Source organism: Puma concolor, chromosome B1 (assembly GCF_028749965.1).
Source record: "Puma concolor isolate L17-30 chromosome B1, mPumCon1.1.hap2, whole genome shotgun sequence".
In the NCBI taxonomy this organism is placed as follows: Eukaryota; Metazoa; Chordata; class Mammalia; order Carnivora; family Felidae; genus Puma; species Puma concolor.
This window is the reverse complement of record NC_141670.1, coordinates 83,920,161-83,932,910: the sequence shown is the minus strand read 5'-3', so window position 1 is coordinate 83,932,910 and position 12,750 is coordinate 83,920,161. Positions and strand designations below refer to the sequence as shown.

At 36.9% G+C, this 12,750-nt stretch overlaps 1 protein-coding gene across 6 annotated transcripts in view; it reads left to right on the top strand.

Annotated features, from left to right (window-relative positions):
* Positions 1–12,750, top strand: part of GAB1 (GRB2 associated binding protein 1) — a 121,944-nt gene that overhangs the window by 98,862 nt on the left and 10,332 nt on the right. For 4 of the 6 annotated variants that reach the window (XR_015250196.1, XM_086704163.1, XM_025921893.2 and 1 more), the window contains 4 exons: positions 866–951; positions 1,131–1,434; positions 10,126–10,215; positions 11,919–12,012. Coding sequence is in view for 5 of the 6 variants with exons in the window: in XM_086704163.1 (XP_086560289.1) it covers positions 866–951; positions 1,131–1,434; positions 10,126–10,215; positions 11,919–12,012 (574 nt within the window). In the remaining variant the exon portion in view is untranslated. The remainder of the gene's footprint in view (positions 1–865; positions 952–1,130; positions 1,435–10,125; positions 10,216–11,918; positions 12,013–12,750) is intronic. The other 2 variants (XM_086704164.1, XM_025921894.2) reach the window with 1 other exon arrangement.

Below are 12,750 nucleotides of genomic sequence, written 5' to 3'. Positions count from 1 at the left end.
CTCCTAGAGCCTGCCAAAAATTACAGACCTTGAGAGGGGAAAAATTCAGTCTGGGTTCCAATCTGAGGTTCTTAAAGTCCTAAAAAATAGAAGGCCAGAGTTTAAGAGGCACATACCCTATAAACTATGTGCTAACGTTTCTGTGTTTTGTGGTAGTTATCCACCTGTCCTAAAGAAAATGAAGATTTAATGCACCGTGAATAGTACTAATATGGATACTCTATTTGGCCATTCAATACCAGTTTTTTTTTTTTTTTTAATTTTTTTTTTTCAACGTTTATTTATTTTTGGGACAGAGAGAGACAGAGCATGAACGGGGGAGGGGCAGAGAGAGAGGGAGACACAGAATGTGAAACAGGCTCCAGGCTCTGAGCCATCAGCCCAGAGCCTGATGCGGGGCTCGAACTCACGGACCGCGAGATCGTGACCTGGCTGAAGTCGGACGCTCAACCGACTGCGCCACCCAGGCGCCCCTCAATACCAGTTTTTAATTCCCTACTTGAAGTAGCTCTGTAATCTAATTATAGGTTACTGAGATATAAGTTAGGCCCAATGTGGTGCAAAAGATGGGAAAATAGAAGTATTTCTTTTCTCCGTCATTAAATACCCATCTCATCCCAGGCTTAGACAATCATTCATTGCCATAATCAAATGCTGGTACTGGTTAGCATATCAGTGAGTGTCTGTTTTCTGGTGGTTTAATGTGCCCATTCAAGATACTGTTCTGTGAGCATCTTTTTAAAAATCTGCGCATGTGCATGCTTACCTGCATGCATGCGTGTAAAGAAAGAGAACAGATCATTCTGAGAATCCTAAGAGATGGCAAAGATGGGAAGAAATGCTTATAGTTTGTTTTCTATTTTAGATGCTAGTTCTCAAGACTGCTATGATATTCCACGAACATTTCCAAGTGACAGATCTAGTTCACTTGAAGGCTTCCATAACCACTTTGTAAGTATAACTGACCTTGGTATCAAGTGTGTTTCATTGTCAGGATCTTCACACTTAGTGCCCTGAAACTAAATGAGATCATGAAATAAAAGTCCTTTCAGATCCATATGAATAGGTGTGACTTACAACTGTGTTTTCCTGTTTGATAATAGTTTTTGTTTAATGTATGTGTGTTTTAGAAAATCAAAAATATATTGACAGTGGGAAGCGTATCAAGTGAAGAACTGGATGAAAATTATGTCCCAATGAATCCCAATTCTCCTCCACGACAACATTCCAGCAGTTTTACGGAACCAATTCAGGAAGCAAATTATGTGCCAATGACTCCGGGAACATTTGATTTTTCTTCGTTTGGAATGCAAGTTCCTCCTCCAGCTCATATGGGCTTCCGGTCCAGCCCAAAGACCCCTCCCCGAAGGCCAGTTCCTGTTGCAGACTGTGAACCACCCCCTGTGGATAGGAACCTCAAGCCCGACAGAAAAGGTAAGAAGGGCCTTGGCATAGTGAAAGGGCCAGGGACTGCCAGCTTAGATCTGCACTTAACTGTCGTTAAATCCAAAATGGAATTGGGACTAGAAATTCTGAAGTATTTCATAGTACCTTAGTTATCAATCTGTTCATGTGCGGTGTTGCTATTTGTAGATTAATAATTGTTGTATGTTGATGGCCCAGGTGAGATTTCTGCCTCCTGTCTCTAGAGCAGAGGTTACAAACTGAAATACTCACAAGGTTTGGCAAGCAACAGGAGAAAATTAGGAGAAACTGGAATGCACTTGTCCATTCTAAATGGAATAACTAACTCCTTGGCTATAATCCTTTGTTGACTTGTGAAAATAATACAGGCCCATATGGGCAAATCATCTGATGTATCAAAAGAAGCCAAAAATTTCAGCACTTACATATAAGTATTATCTTTTGATTTTGGAGTTCGATCAGCTAGTTTAATTTAAAAACAACCAAATAAAAACATTGCAGACCAAACCAAACACTTCTATAGGCTAGATTGGTCTTTGACTGCTGTTTTGTAACCTCTTCTCCGGAATATAGAATATCCAATCAGATTTGAGATTATTAGTGCATTTGCTAAAATTCTTTAAGAATAGTGAGGTTGCTTGCACAATTTTTTCCAGTCCATATGACAACTTAAAAATTATTCTGCCTTTGCTGGGTTATTATAAATGCTTCTAGTCTGTTCTTTCACACTGGCCCTCCTAAGTAACATAAAATTCTACGGTAGCATGGTTTGCTAAGAACTCAATATAAAAGAAAATTCTCAAACTGGTAATACATACCCAGGTTTTGGGTTTGAGTGGTTAAAACCCAGACAGCTAGCAGTGCTGCAGCATGCTGTTAGTGTGATTTAATCTTGACAACGAAGTAAGTTAGTATATTGGCTCTGTGATAAGTTGGCACCATTTCTGGGGAATTCAGCACATTTGAAAAGTCTCATGTGCTGTATATAGCTTTTTAAGAGCATGTAATATTTGTGTAAATTTCTCATTAACCTCGGTTTAGATCATTAATAATAATTCTAATTAAGTTCCAATTGTGGGGAACAGAGTGTGAGACTCACTCAGGGTATATGAAGAAAATGAGTTTTGTTTTATTTTGCCTTTAAGTAAGTAAGGATGGTCCTGTGCTGAAATGAGAAAGTTACTGGAAACAGAGGCACTCCCAGGGGACTGTCCCTTTGTCCTGCTGTCTGCATTTCTGTCCTCTGGGAAGTCTTTGCATCTGCTTTGTTCTATCTCACATTATTTCCTTCTTTTCTGTTTCCTGTTCTATATCCTCTGCACAATTTTTTGCTTTCCTAGAGCTTTGGCCTACAGTGCCCCTCTGTGGCCTTGGTTCTGCCTCAGGGCCCCTTTTTAATGCCCTTGCAGCTTCCACATCTGCTGCTAATTGCCTTGATCATTATTCACTCACTTTAGAGTGCTCATGGATAATCCGATTGCTGTTATTTGTCTTTTCACACCAGACCATGTGATTAATTGCAGGCCAGCCCATAGACTGGCTGCCACTGGTCAGCTGCCCACCTTTGGTCTCACAGCTGGAAAGATAACCATGCGCAACACCCACAGCCACCCAGACAGCCCCAGCAGCAGGGCCATAGTCAGGAATAGTTACCTTAGAAAGGGTGTGAGCATCACAGGCTTTTTATTTGACAACTTTTCCTTTTGCTTCTCTTTGTCCTCATTTGTCTTTAAATCTATTTAGACATTTTTAGTCATTTTCTTCTTTGCATACAATATGCAAAAGATCCCCTTATTTATATGTTAGAAAAGTTTTAAGATCTTTTAGTATTCTCTAGGTCTGACAGCTCGTGTACCCCATTTTATAATATGTATTATCCTATGTATATATCATGATAATATGGCATGTATGCTATGTATCATTTATATTACATATATGTATAATTATACCTCCCTATTTATATGGTGAAAGTACAGTATATTCTAAGTACATTAGAGATTAATTGCCCCAGTACTCTAAACCAACCTGAAGTGACTTTATCGTAGAACAGAACAAAGTAGGTTCTTAGTTACTTCTGGAGGTTGTGTTCAGTCTTAAAAGTTAAGTGAACTATTGAGAGACAATCCTGAGTTCATTGGCCAGTTGCTTATTTGGTATCTATGCTTAGATACAAAATGAACTGAGAAAGCACCCAGAATAAAATATATAGTTTAGGCAAAATCAAGAAGAATTGGTTTAGCAAAACAGTAAAGAGATTACTAAAATCATAGTAATTTAAAAAAAAATAAGGATTTGCTTTTCGTTAGTACTATTCTACTTTTTAAATAAATATACAAGAAAGGAAGCATGAGAGACTATTTAACTTGGCAGTTTGTCAACTCACTTTAGAAAGTTAAAGCGATTCAAGAAAAATATATTTTAAAACCCAAGTAAAGATCTTGGAGCAGTTTGTCTTTAAAAACTTAAGCTGTAAAACAAATGTCTTTTTTGTTCTTCTTCTCATGAAATTCTTCTCATGCATAGCAGCAGATGAGTCTGTTTTACTTTCACATTTTGTGACATCAGATGCATGTCTCAATCTATTGTTCTAGTATCTCTTATTAACTAAACTTCATAATTAGCAAACCGAATTCTATCAAATATGGCTTGATTCGTTTCAAAGCCCAATATAACTGGTTCAACACCCAATATAACCAATTTCTGTGATTGTCTTCTTTAGAAGAGTCTGCAACAAATGAGTGACATTCTGGCCTTGTTTATAACCCCAAATATAGATGTCAGCTGCTGTAGTTAGCAGTTCAGATACGTTTTTCAAATACTTCTGAGTAACTGAAGCTTCAGAAATACATAGATGTTCTTAACATTTATGTTTAATGTATTTTCATGGACCCTTTGCCCGTCACCCAACTTGTGGTAGCTATATTTTCAGCCATACTATTTCTGTCATGATAGTATTTGTTTTGAACCAAGTTTTGGGTATATTAATAGAGGAGAAAAAGCATAATTTATATAGGTTGTATTAAATATAGAAGATCATATGAGTCATTGTAAATGCAGAGCAAATTGTTTTGATTGCTTCCACTAAAATTTATATTTTACTTGAAAATCAAGTTTATAAAGTTTTAGAAATTTCTGTATTTATTGTGGCTTCTCTTAAAGTAAATCATTACATGAACCTACCATATTTAATCACTGCACTGACCTAGGTCCCCCCTACTTCCATCCAGTCTCCTTCTAACATGACGCGGCAGCCATTTGAGCCTCAGATGCTATCTTTATAGTTTGTTTTCTTCAGCTTTGTCCATCCATGGCTTTCTGCAGTAGTTCTGACCATTAGTTATTGTATTGATTTTGATTTATTTCTGGTATTTTTGTACATTAGTCTGATTAGAGTATCTTCAGGTCTTCACCTCAGTATAGGTGAAGACCAGTCCAGATCCAGAAGACGAGTCCCAAGGATATTCCCTAGATGGGTCTTTTTGGCACAGTTGACATATGGGCTCTAAATGTTTTTTCAAGAGATCTTTTAAAGTTTTTGACTGTGACTAAAAATTAACATACTTTTTATTTTTATTTTTTTAATGTTTATTTATTTATTTATTCACTCTGTTTAGAGACAGAGTGAGCTTGAGCATGAGCCGAGGGAGGGGCAGAGAGAGGAAGAGAGAGGATCCCAAGCAGGCTCCATGCTGAACATGGAGCCTAACTCGGGGCTCGATCTCATGACCTGAGCTGAAATCAAGAGCTGGATGCTTAACTGACTGAGCCACCCAGGTGCCCCAACATGCTCTTTAAAAATTACTTTTATACTATAATAAATGTTTGGGAGTTGGATGAATGATACTAGTAAATAAAACTAGATTTTTAATAAACAAGTATTAAGTTTGAATCTCAAGTCAGATTTTTGGTTTAGAGTTAGAATTTAAAAGAAATGAGAATGGAGTGCATTTTTGGAGAGCCTTGCTGGCTCAGTCAGAAGAGCATGAGAGCCTTGATTTTGGGGTCATGAATATGAGTCCCACATTAGGTATAGAGAGGACTTAAATAAATCACACTTTTTAGAACAATGGAGTGCATTTTTATAGCATAACTTTTACATGCAGGGTTTTTTTTTTTTCCTGAAAATTCTTTACCTTCCAATATATAAGTATCATTATTATATTCCTCTTCATACAATGAGACTATTAAAACAGGTGTAAAAGTTTTTCACGATACTACCCGGATTACTTTTTGGAATTTAGCAAAGGATAATAATGTTGTGAATTATCTTTCTTCTTTCTTAATTTTCGAGATGCCTAATGGAAACAAAATGATCTGTAAAACTGCAGAAGAGTAAATATTTTAGGCTAAGATAAACCTGTAATTATACACAAAATAAATGTTCTACTTTGTGCTGAATTTATGTAAGCAGTGCCTATTAAAATAATACTTGATAGTGTACGGACTTTCCAAAAAAGATTACATCTGCTTATTTGAAACGTGACCTCGTGTGACTTCCTTGACCATATTTGGGGTGACCAACTTTTGAAACAACATTCAGTTGCTCTTAGTTTCCATTTAAAGGACAACAAAAAATTATGGTGTTGATCAAACACCACCAGCTGTAAGAGAACTGCAGTTCATCCACATAGATTTATGTGCCTGCCATTATAGGATATAGTCTTTGCTGGGTCTTGGGTCTTCGACTACAAGGAAGGTATAAATGGCTTCCCTGAAGAAGCTCACTGTCTAGTGGAGGAGGTTGAAAAGTAAACACATTATCATAATTAGCGTGGAAAGGACTGTGGTTGAGGTAAGCTTTTGGCACTGTTATCTAAGCTCCCCTGAGGAAAGTCTGAGGGGGTGAATGGCAATTAAACGATGGTAGAGGAGGGGAGGATGGCAGAGATTGTTTTAGTCCGAATAAATGGCATACCCAGATCCTTTAAAAGAGGACAGATGGGACTGGCTGAGTCGCGAGTGGGAGGGAGGAAATCAGATGGGAAGGGAGGACGGGAGTAAAGTATGAATGGAGGAGGGAATGCCAAATGCCTTGCAGGTGCCTGGTCCTGAGGGTGTTATAATCCATGCTAATGAGTCTGGGCTTTATTCTGGGTACACCATTAAAGGGTTTTATGCAGGCAAGTAACATAATCAGGTTAGCCCCTAGAAAGCTCAGTTTAAGATTTAAGGATATGATAGAAAAAAGAAAAAAACCTGTATTCTCTAAAATGTTATAAAAATCACATTTTTTCAGCATCTTCCTCAGAGAGTGCTTCGCTCAGTTTTCCAAATCCAAGGTTCTCAAAGCCTTGGTTTAGAAGTGATTAGATGGGTAAAGGCATAACAAAATCCCTTTCCTCGCTCTCATGGTCCCTCAACTTGGGGACTTAAGTGATTTTTACAAGTTTTAAGGGCATTTAGAATATAGGTGGAAGTCATTTAGCCATACAGTGTGAGCTCTTCACTTTCAGGGAAACAAACCAGGTAAGTGAAGTGCACTTTAAAAACAGGGAGTTTTAAAGAATGGACTTCAGACTTGCAGATTTTTTTATTTTTTTAGGTAAATGAAACAGACTATTGTCATTATAAATATAAATTAAAACTTACAGAATAAAGATTAGAGAGAAAGTAGAAGCTAGAAAGACTCCTAAGAGATCTGCCATGGCAGCTGCTAATAGAGAAAACAAAGCAGGTTTGTGGTGCTGAGTCAAAGGATAAATTCCGTTTTGAACATGTAGTGTGAATGCTGGCGGAATATCCATATGGGGTAGTCGTGCAGAGGTGTAGGTTAGGATCTTCCAGGGAAAGATCTAAACCAGAGATGAAGATTTATTAATTTGTACTCCAAATGAGGGAATAAGTCACATGATCCAGAGATTGACCCCCTCAAGGGTTAAAGTCCAATAGGAATTTCGCCAGTAGTGAACGGCTGTCTGCAAAAGAAATAATGTTGCTTTATCTGTTCAAATTTAGTGTAGCTGAAATCAGGTTGCAAACTGCCTTGGATTTAAAAGTTAACGCTCAAATGAGTTCCTCTGCTTACTCTCAGCATTTGAGAATCAATGTATCTCCAAAGTTGGTTTATTTTTGCCTTTACTTTATTATTCTTATTTCTTCTTATTTCATACTTTTCTCCAACAATCAGGGAAACATTCAAATATTTGCCAGTAGACAGTAGAGAAGACAGGGCCACGACAGGCATACCAACACCTTGGATCCGTTTTCACCTTTCTCTCCTCATAAGCAATAACTGGGCTCTCATTTGGGTATGACGTTCATTTCTTTCCGGAACATGAATGTCGAATTGAGTTTGGAGGGATGTAAAGAAATAAAGCTAACAAAATGCCTAAGTGACTCACTACAATTCACTGCCACATTTCCACATTGCGCCTTGAGCCCTAAAATCATCCTCAAGCTTTGCATGAAGTGGAAAATACAGGTAAATTTTATAAATACACTTTTAAAACCACACTTGATACAATATTTTCTTTTTATTTTTTTAACATTTATTGCTGAGAGACAGAGACAGATCACGAGCAGGGGAGGGGCAGAGAAAGAGGGAGACACAGAATCTGAAGCAGGCTCCAGGCTCTGAGCGGTCAGCACAGAGCCCGATAAAGAGCTCGAACCCACAAACTGTGAGATCATGACCTGAGCTGAAGTCGGACGCTTAATCAACTGAGCCACCCAGACTCTCCAATACAGTATTTTTTATTAAGAAAACCAAGGAGTACCCTTGAGATACTTAAAAAAAAAACAAGTAGAATTGGTTTGGAGAAGAGATGATCATTTCAGGGTCAGGTATTAGAAAGATCACTATGGGGACTTGTCAGACAATGGAAGAATGGAGAGTTCACAGGCAGGTGGATTTAGCAGTCACATGACCTTGAGTATTTAACTGTAAACATAGATGAACATAACTGAGGGTGCAAAGTTGAGAGGTGCTGAGGGTGACCACTGGGAGATAACCACACTGAAAACTCGGAAGGAGGCTGAGAGCTAATGAAAGTGGGTCTTGCTGAAAAGGAGCAGAGCAAAAGACACTGAGTGAACACCACCAAACCAAAAGTTGCTCTGAAAAGCAATTTGTAATTATTAAATGTCACATTACTCACGAATCAATTATCTGTGGCTTTAAGTAGATGTAAGATCTCAAACTGAACTTAGCAGTTCAAAACTGACCTCTAAACACTGGTTTCTTCGGATTTTCTATTCCCAAAGGGATAGACAATGTGGCCAGCACAGGAGCATACACCAGCAGTGGGAGGTTAGGGGAAGCCTTCATTTGGCCTCCAGTTAATGTTGTGACCCAAGCAAGTCACTTAACCTCTTTCGTCCTTTAAGGGTATCTCATCCATAAAATGAAGAAGCTGGATTTGATCTGTAAAAGCCTTTCGGCTGTAAAATAAGTGTATTTTTCTGTAGTAAACCTTACCCTCTGCCTCTTACTTTTTTTTTTTGAAGGGAAGTACATTATTTGGGGGAGTTTATAAAAAGCTGACATCCTCCATTGTTTTAGGAAGGTGCCCTGCCATTGGGGGCCCTGGATAGGTCAACATTAGGGGTAGGATCATGGCCTCAAATTTTATCACTCACATTTTAAACTAAGCCTGCCCCCTTTCTGAATAAACTCAAAGTATTAATTACCTAACTCAGAAAATTGGTTCATTAGAGAAGTCTTCCTATTTTATAACCTAGAGACTCATATTTTCAGAAACTTTAGCTTTTGGTAGATCAGGTACTAGATATTGTCATTTAGTCGGCAAATTCTGATTTTGCCATCTATTAGATGCTGACTAAATTTTGTAATTGCCAAAAAAGAAGTAAATTTGGTGCCACTGAGAAGAGAGCAAATAACTGATTTAATAATCAAGTAACTGATTTAAACGATGTTGCTGCTCTAGCGTCCAAGCTTCCTGTGGGAATAAGTGAGGCCACTGCTGGGTGTTAACTCTGTACTTTTCATAAGGCTTTTCAGCAGTACTTACATGTGGCAGAGAGTAAATGAAAAGAAAATAATGGCAACTGAATTTATGCTTTCAAATACTTAAATCAAAGCTAGACAGTCAGCAGTTCCAGAACCTAGCTTCTGATCCTTGCAAAATTATGTCACCAGGCAGCTACCAGTATATCCAGGGGAGACAAATGTCAGTCTTGGCTTTAATGTTGGGTTAGCATACACCATGGCATCAACCTGCTTTTCTCAAAGGGCTTTGGTCAAGAGGTAAAGGAATAGTCAGATTAAGGTTATTTAAACACCTGAATAAAATTAAGAAAATAATACTATTGGAAAGTACGCCCCGGTACTTTCATATCAGACATCAGACTTCAAAGAAAAGATGTACTTGAGGTCTGATGGAGGTATTTTACAATTATTTAGTCCGGTTTTCTAAGGCATGTTAGAAGAGTAACACGGCACATGGCTTTCCTCCCTTCCCCCAAGTAAAGATAACCACTAACCAGTCTGGTTACCCCACGAACACCCTGCCATCTTTTATAACACTTTGCTTGTTACCCTGTTGCATGCAGCTTCATCCTTTCCCTTGGACTGAGCATGAGTGATGTGTGGCAAGGTTAAAATATTCTCCACAATGAAACTTATGTTTATGCTTTTGAGGTGTGACATTTCTGCTCAGGGCTCTGTGGCTTTTTTACAGAATCCATTTTTCCAATTAAAAAATAACATTATATTAAGAGCATCTTCTTTTTACCAATTAGGTCAAAGTCCTAAAATTTTAAGACCCAAACCCCCTGGTTTAGAGCGAACTGATTCACAAACCATAGGTGACTTTGCTACAAGAAGAAAGGGTATGTACTTTAGCACCGCATGCTGGATGGGGCATTGGGAATTTCTTTATTTTGTGATGTTTTTTCTTAAAAAGTAAAGGAGAAGAGACTTAAATACTACCGCTGTTGTAAATAAAGTTTCCTAGCACGTTATTTCTAAAGTGAATGCTTCCCATAATGTGTGTCTTCCCATTGTCTTTCCATAGACGTAGTAAGTCTACTTGTTATGCCATTAACAGCAGCATGTTAAGTTTGATAATACATGGTATTCAGTCTTGTTCTTTTACATTATTCTCTTAACCTTTTAGACATCAGTGCATTGTTTCTTTAAGCTTGTTAGCTACTTGTGAATTCCAAATGTGTCCTTTATTTATATATAATGTTGTATGTATTCTATTCTAAGACAAAATACAGAACCACTTCCATAGATTCATTATTTTATGGCATTATTTAGAATTTGACTGCTAAACTGCCATTAGCCTTTGGGTTTCAAAAAAGTGAAACATAAGGAGTTAAAGAAATACGTTCACTTAGCACAGTATTCTGTGCTGGTCCATTTTAAGGGTATAGATGAGCAAGATTTAAATTTAATCTAGTCTTTAGAAAATCGCACTGAGTTTTTCGTATCGAACAGACAAAAATACTTATAAGCCCCAGTGAATCGACATTGCCCTTTAAAATGACCGCCTATTTTATAGTTTGATTGTAATTATAACATAGTTGATTAAAAATACGAGTTGAGTAAAAGTATGTCTATATATAGACAAAGACTAGAAGAAAGAAACCTAGAAAAATGAAAACTTTTCTTTGGAGTGGCAGAATGAAATGTAATTGGAATATTTACCTAATATGTTTAAATAATCTCCTAAAATATAATTAGCATTAACACGTAATATTGTTTTAGTTCTTCTGAAAAATGTTTCACTCTCATGAAAAAAATGAGAGCTCTGTGGTATGCACTAGCGTGGTAATTGCCTATTGTGATAATGAGGTAAATAAACAAAGACCACTTATAAATCAGGCTAATAAGAATATTATTAGTGTGTTTATTATTTAATTTGATATAAAGGATATTGTTGGTTAAATTAAGCTGAAAATTCAAGGTAATTGTTCAATTAGGCCTTCTCTCAGCTGAGTGTGAGTCTTAAAATATTATTACTTTCTTTTATTTGTTTTCAGACTGGGCTTGAATTAATTTAAAAGATTTAGTGAATTCTGTTTTCAGTTTTTGATTTTATCAGAGTTTTGTATTTAATACTTTTTTGTACGTCATACGTATAGCTGTACAACTGATGCTTCAATATTGAATAGAAATGTTTTTACATAGATTAAATCTCCATACTTGAGAATAAAATTATTAAAAAAAAAAAAGAAATAAGGAAGTAATGAAAACTGTACATCAAATAACTGTTAAGGAATTGGGTCACATTACCCTTTCTTTAGTTTATATTCATAAAATATTAAATTAAGGAGCAACATGATGTAATAGAGTTTTAGACTTTGAATCAACAATCGTGAAACATTATCTGATTTAGCTTTTGTCACTAATTATTTAGCTCGGTAACCTTGGGCAAATCACTTAACACCCATGAACTTCGTTTCATGTATGAAACCATTGGTCTTAGGTGTGTTTGGCTATAACACATAAGTAGAGACATAGAGGATCTTGTTTTGTTTTTCAAATGTCTGTATACTGAAGCCTCTTTTTCTCTCTTTCATTTCAGCCAAGCCAGCACCTTTAGAAATAAAACCTTTGCCAGAATGGGAAGAACTGCAAGCCCCAGTTAGATCTCCCATCACTAGGAGTTTTGCTCGAGAGTAAGTCTTTGTTTGAAATGTGTACCTTGATTGTTCACTATGACGGAAAATACCTGAAACAGTGGTTCCCAAAGTATAGTCTGGGGACCCCCCCCTTTTTTGGGGTTCTGTGAGGTGAAAACTATTTTCATTAAGATTCTAAGATGGCATTTGCCTTTCCACTCCTGCTTCTCTCATGAGTGCACACTGGAGTTTTCTAGGGACCGCGTAACGTATGATCACATCCCCGAGACAGCTAATAAATAGAATGTGTATTTGTGTACTCTGGGTTTTAAAAAAAATGTTCTATTATTTGTAATACAGTAAATAGATACAACCTATATAAACAAAAAGTTCCTCAGGGTTCCTGGTAATGTTCAAGGGTATAAAGCATTCATGAGGCTAGAAATTTCTCAGAACTACTGATCTGGCAAATACGGTAGTTTCTTGGCAGAGGTTATTTAATCAGAATTTGCTAAAATGTACATAGAAGAGGCGCCTGTCTGGCTCAGTCAGAAGAGTATGCAATTCTTAATCTCTGGGTCGTGAGTTCAAGCCCAACATTGGGTGCGGAGATTATAAATATAAATTTATATATTTAAATTATGTATTTATACAGAGATATAAACAAACAAATATATATAGGTAATTAAAGGATATGTGAAGTTATAAACTTGCGTTAAATATGTGTTCATGTTTTATGTTTACATATAGGTAGCTGTATTTAATAGAAACTTAAATCTTCCTTTTCATGTCTGT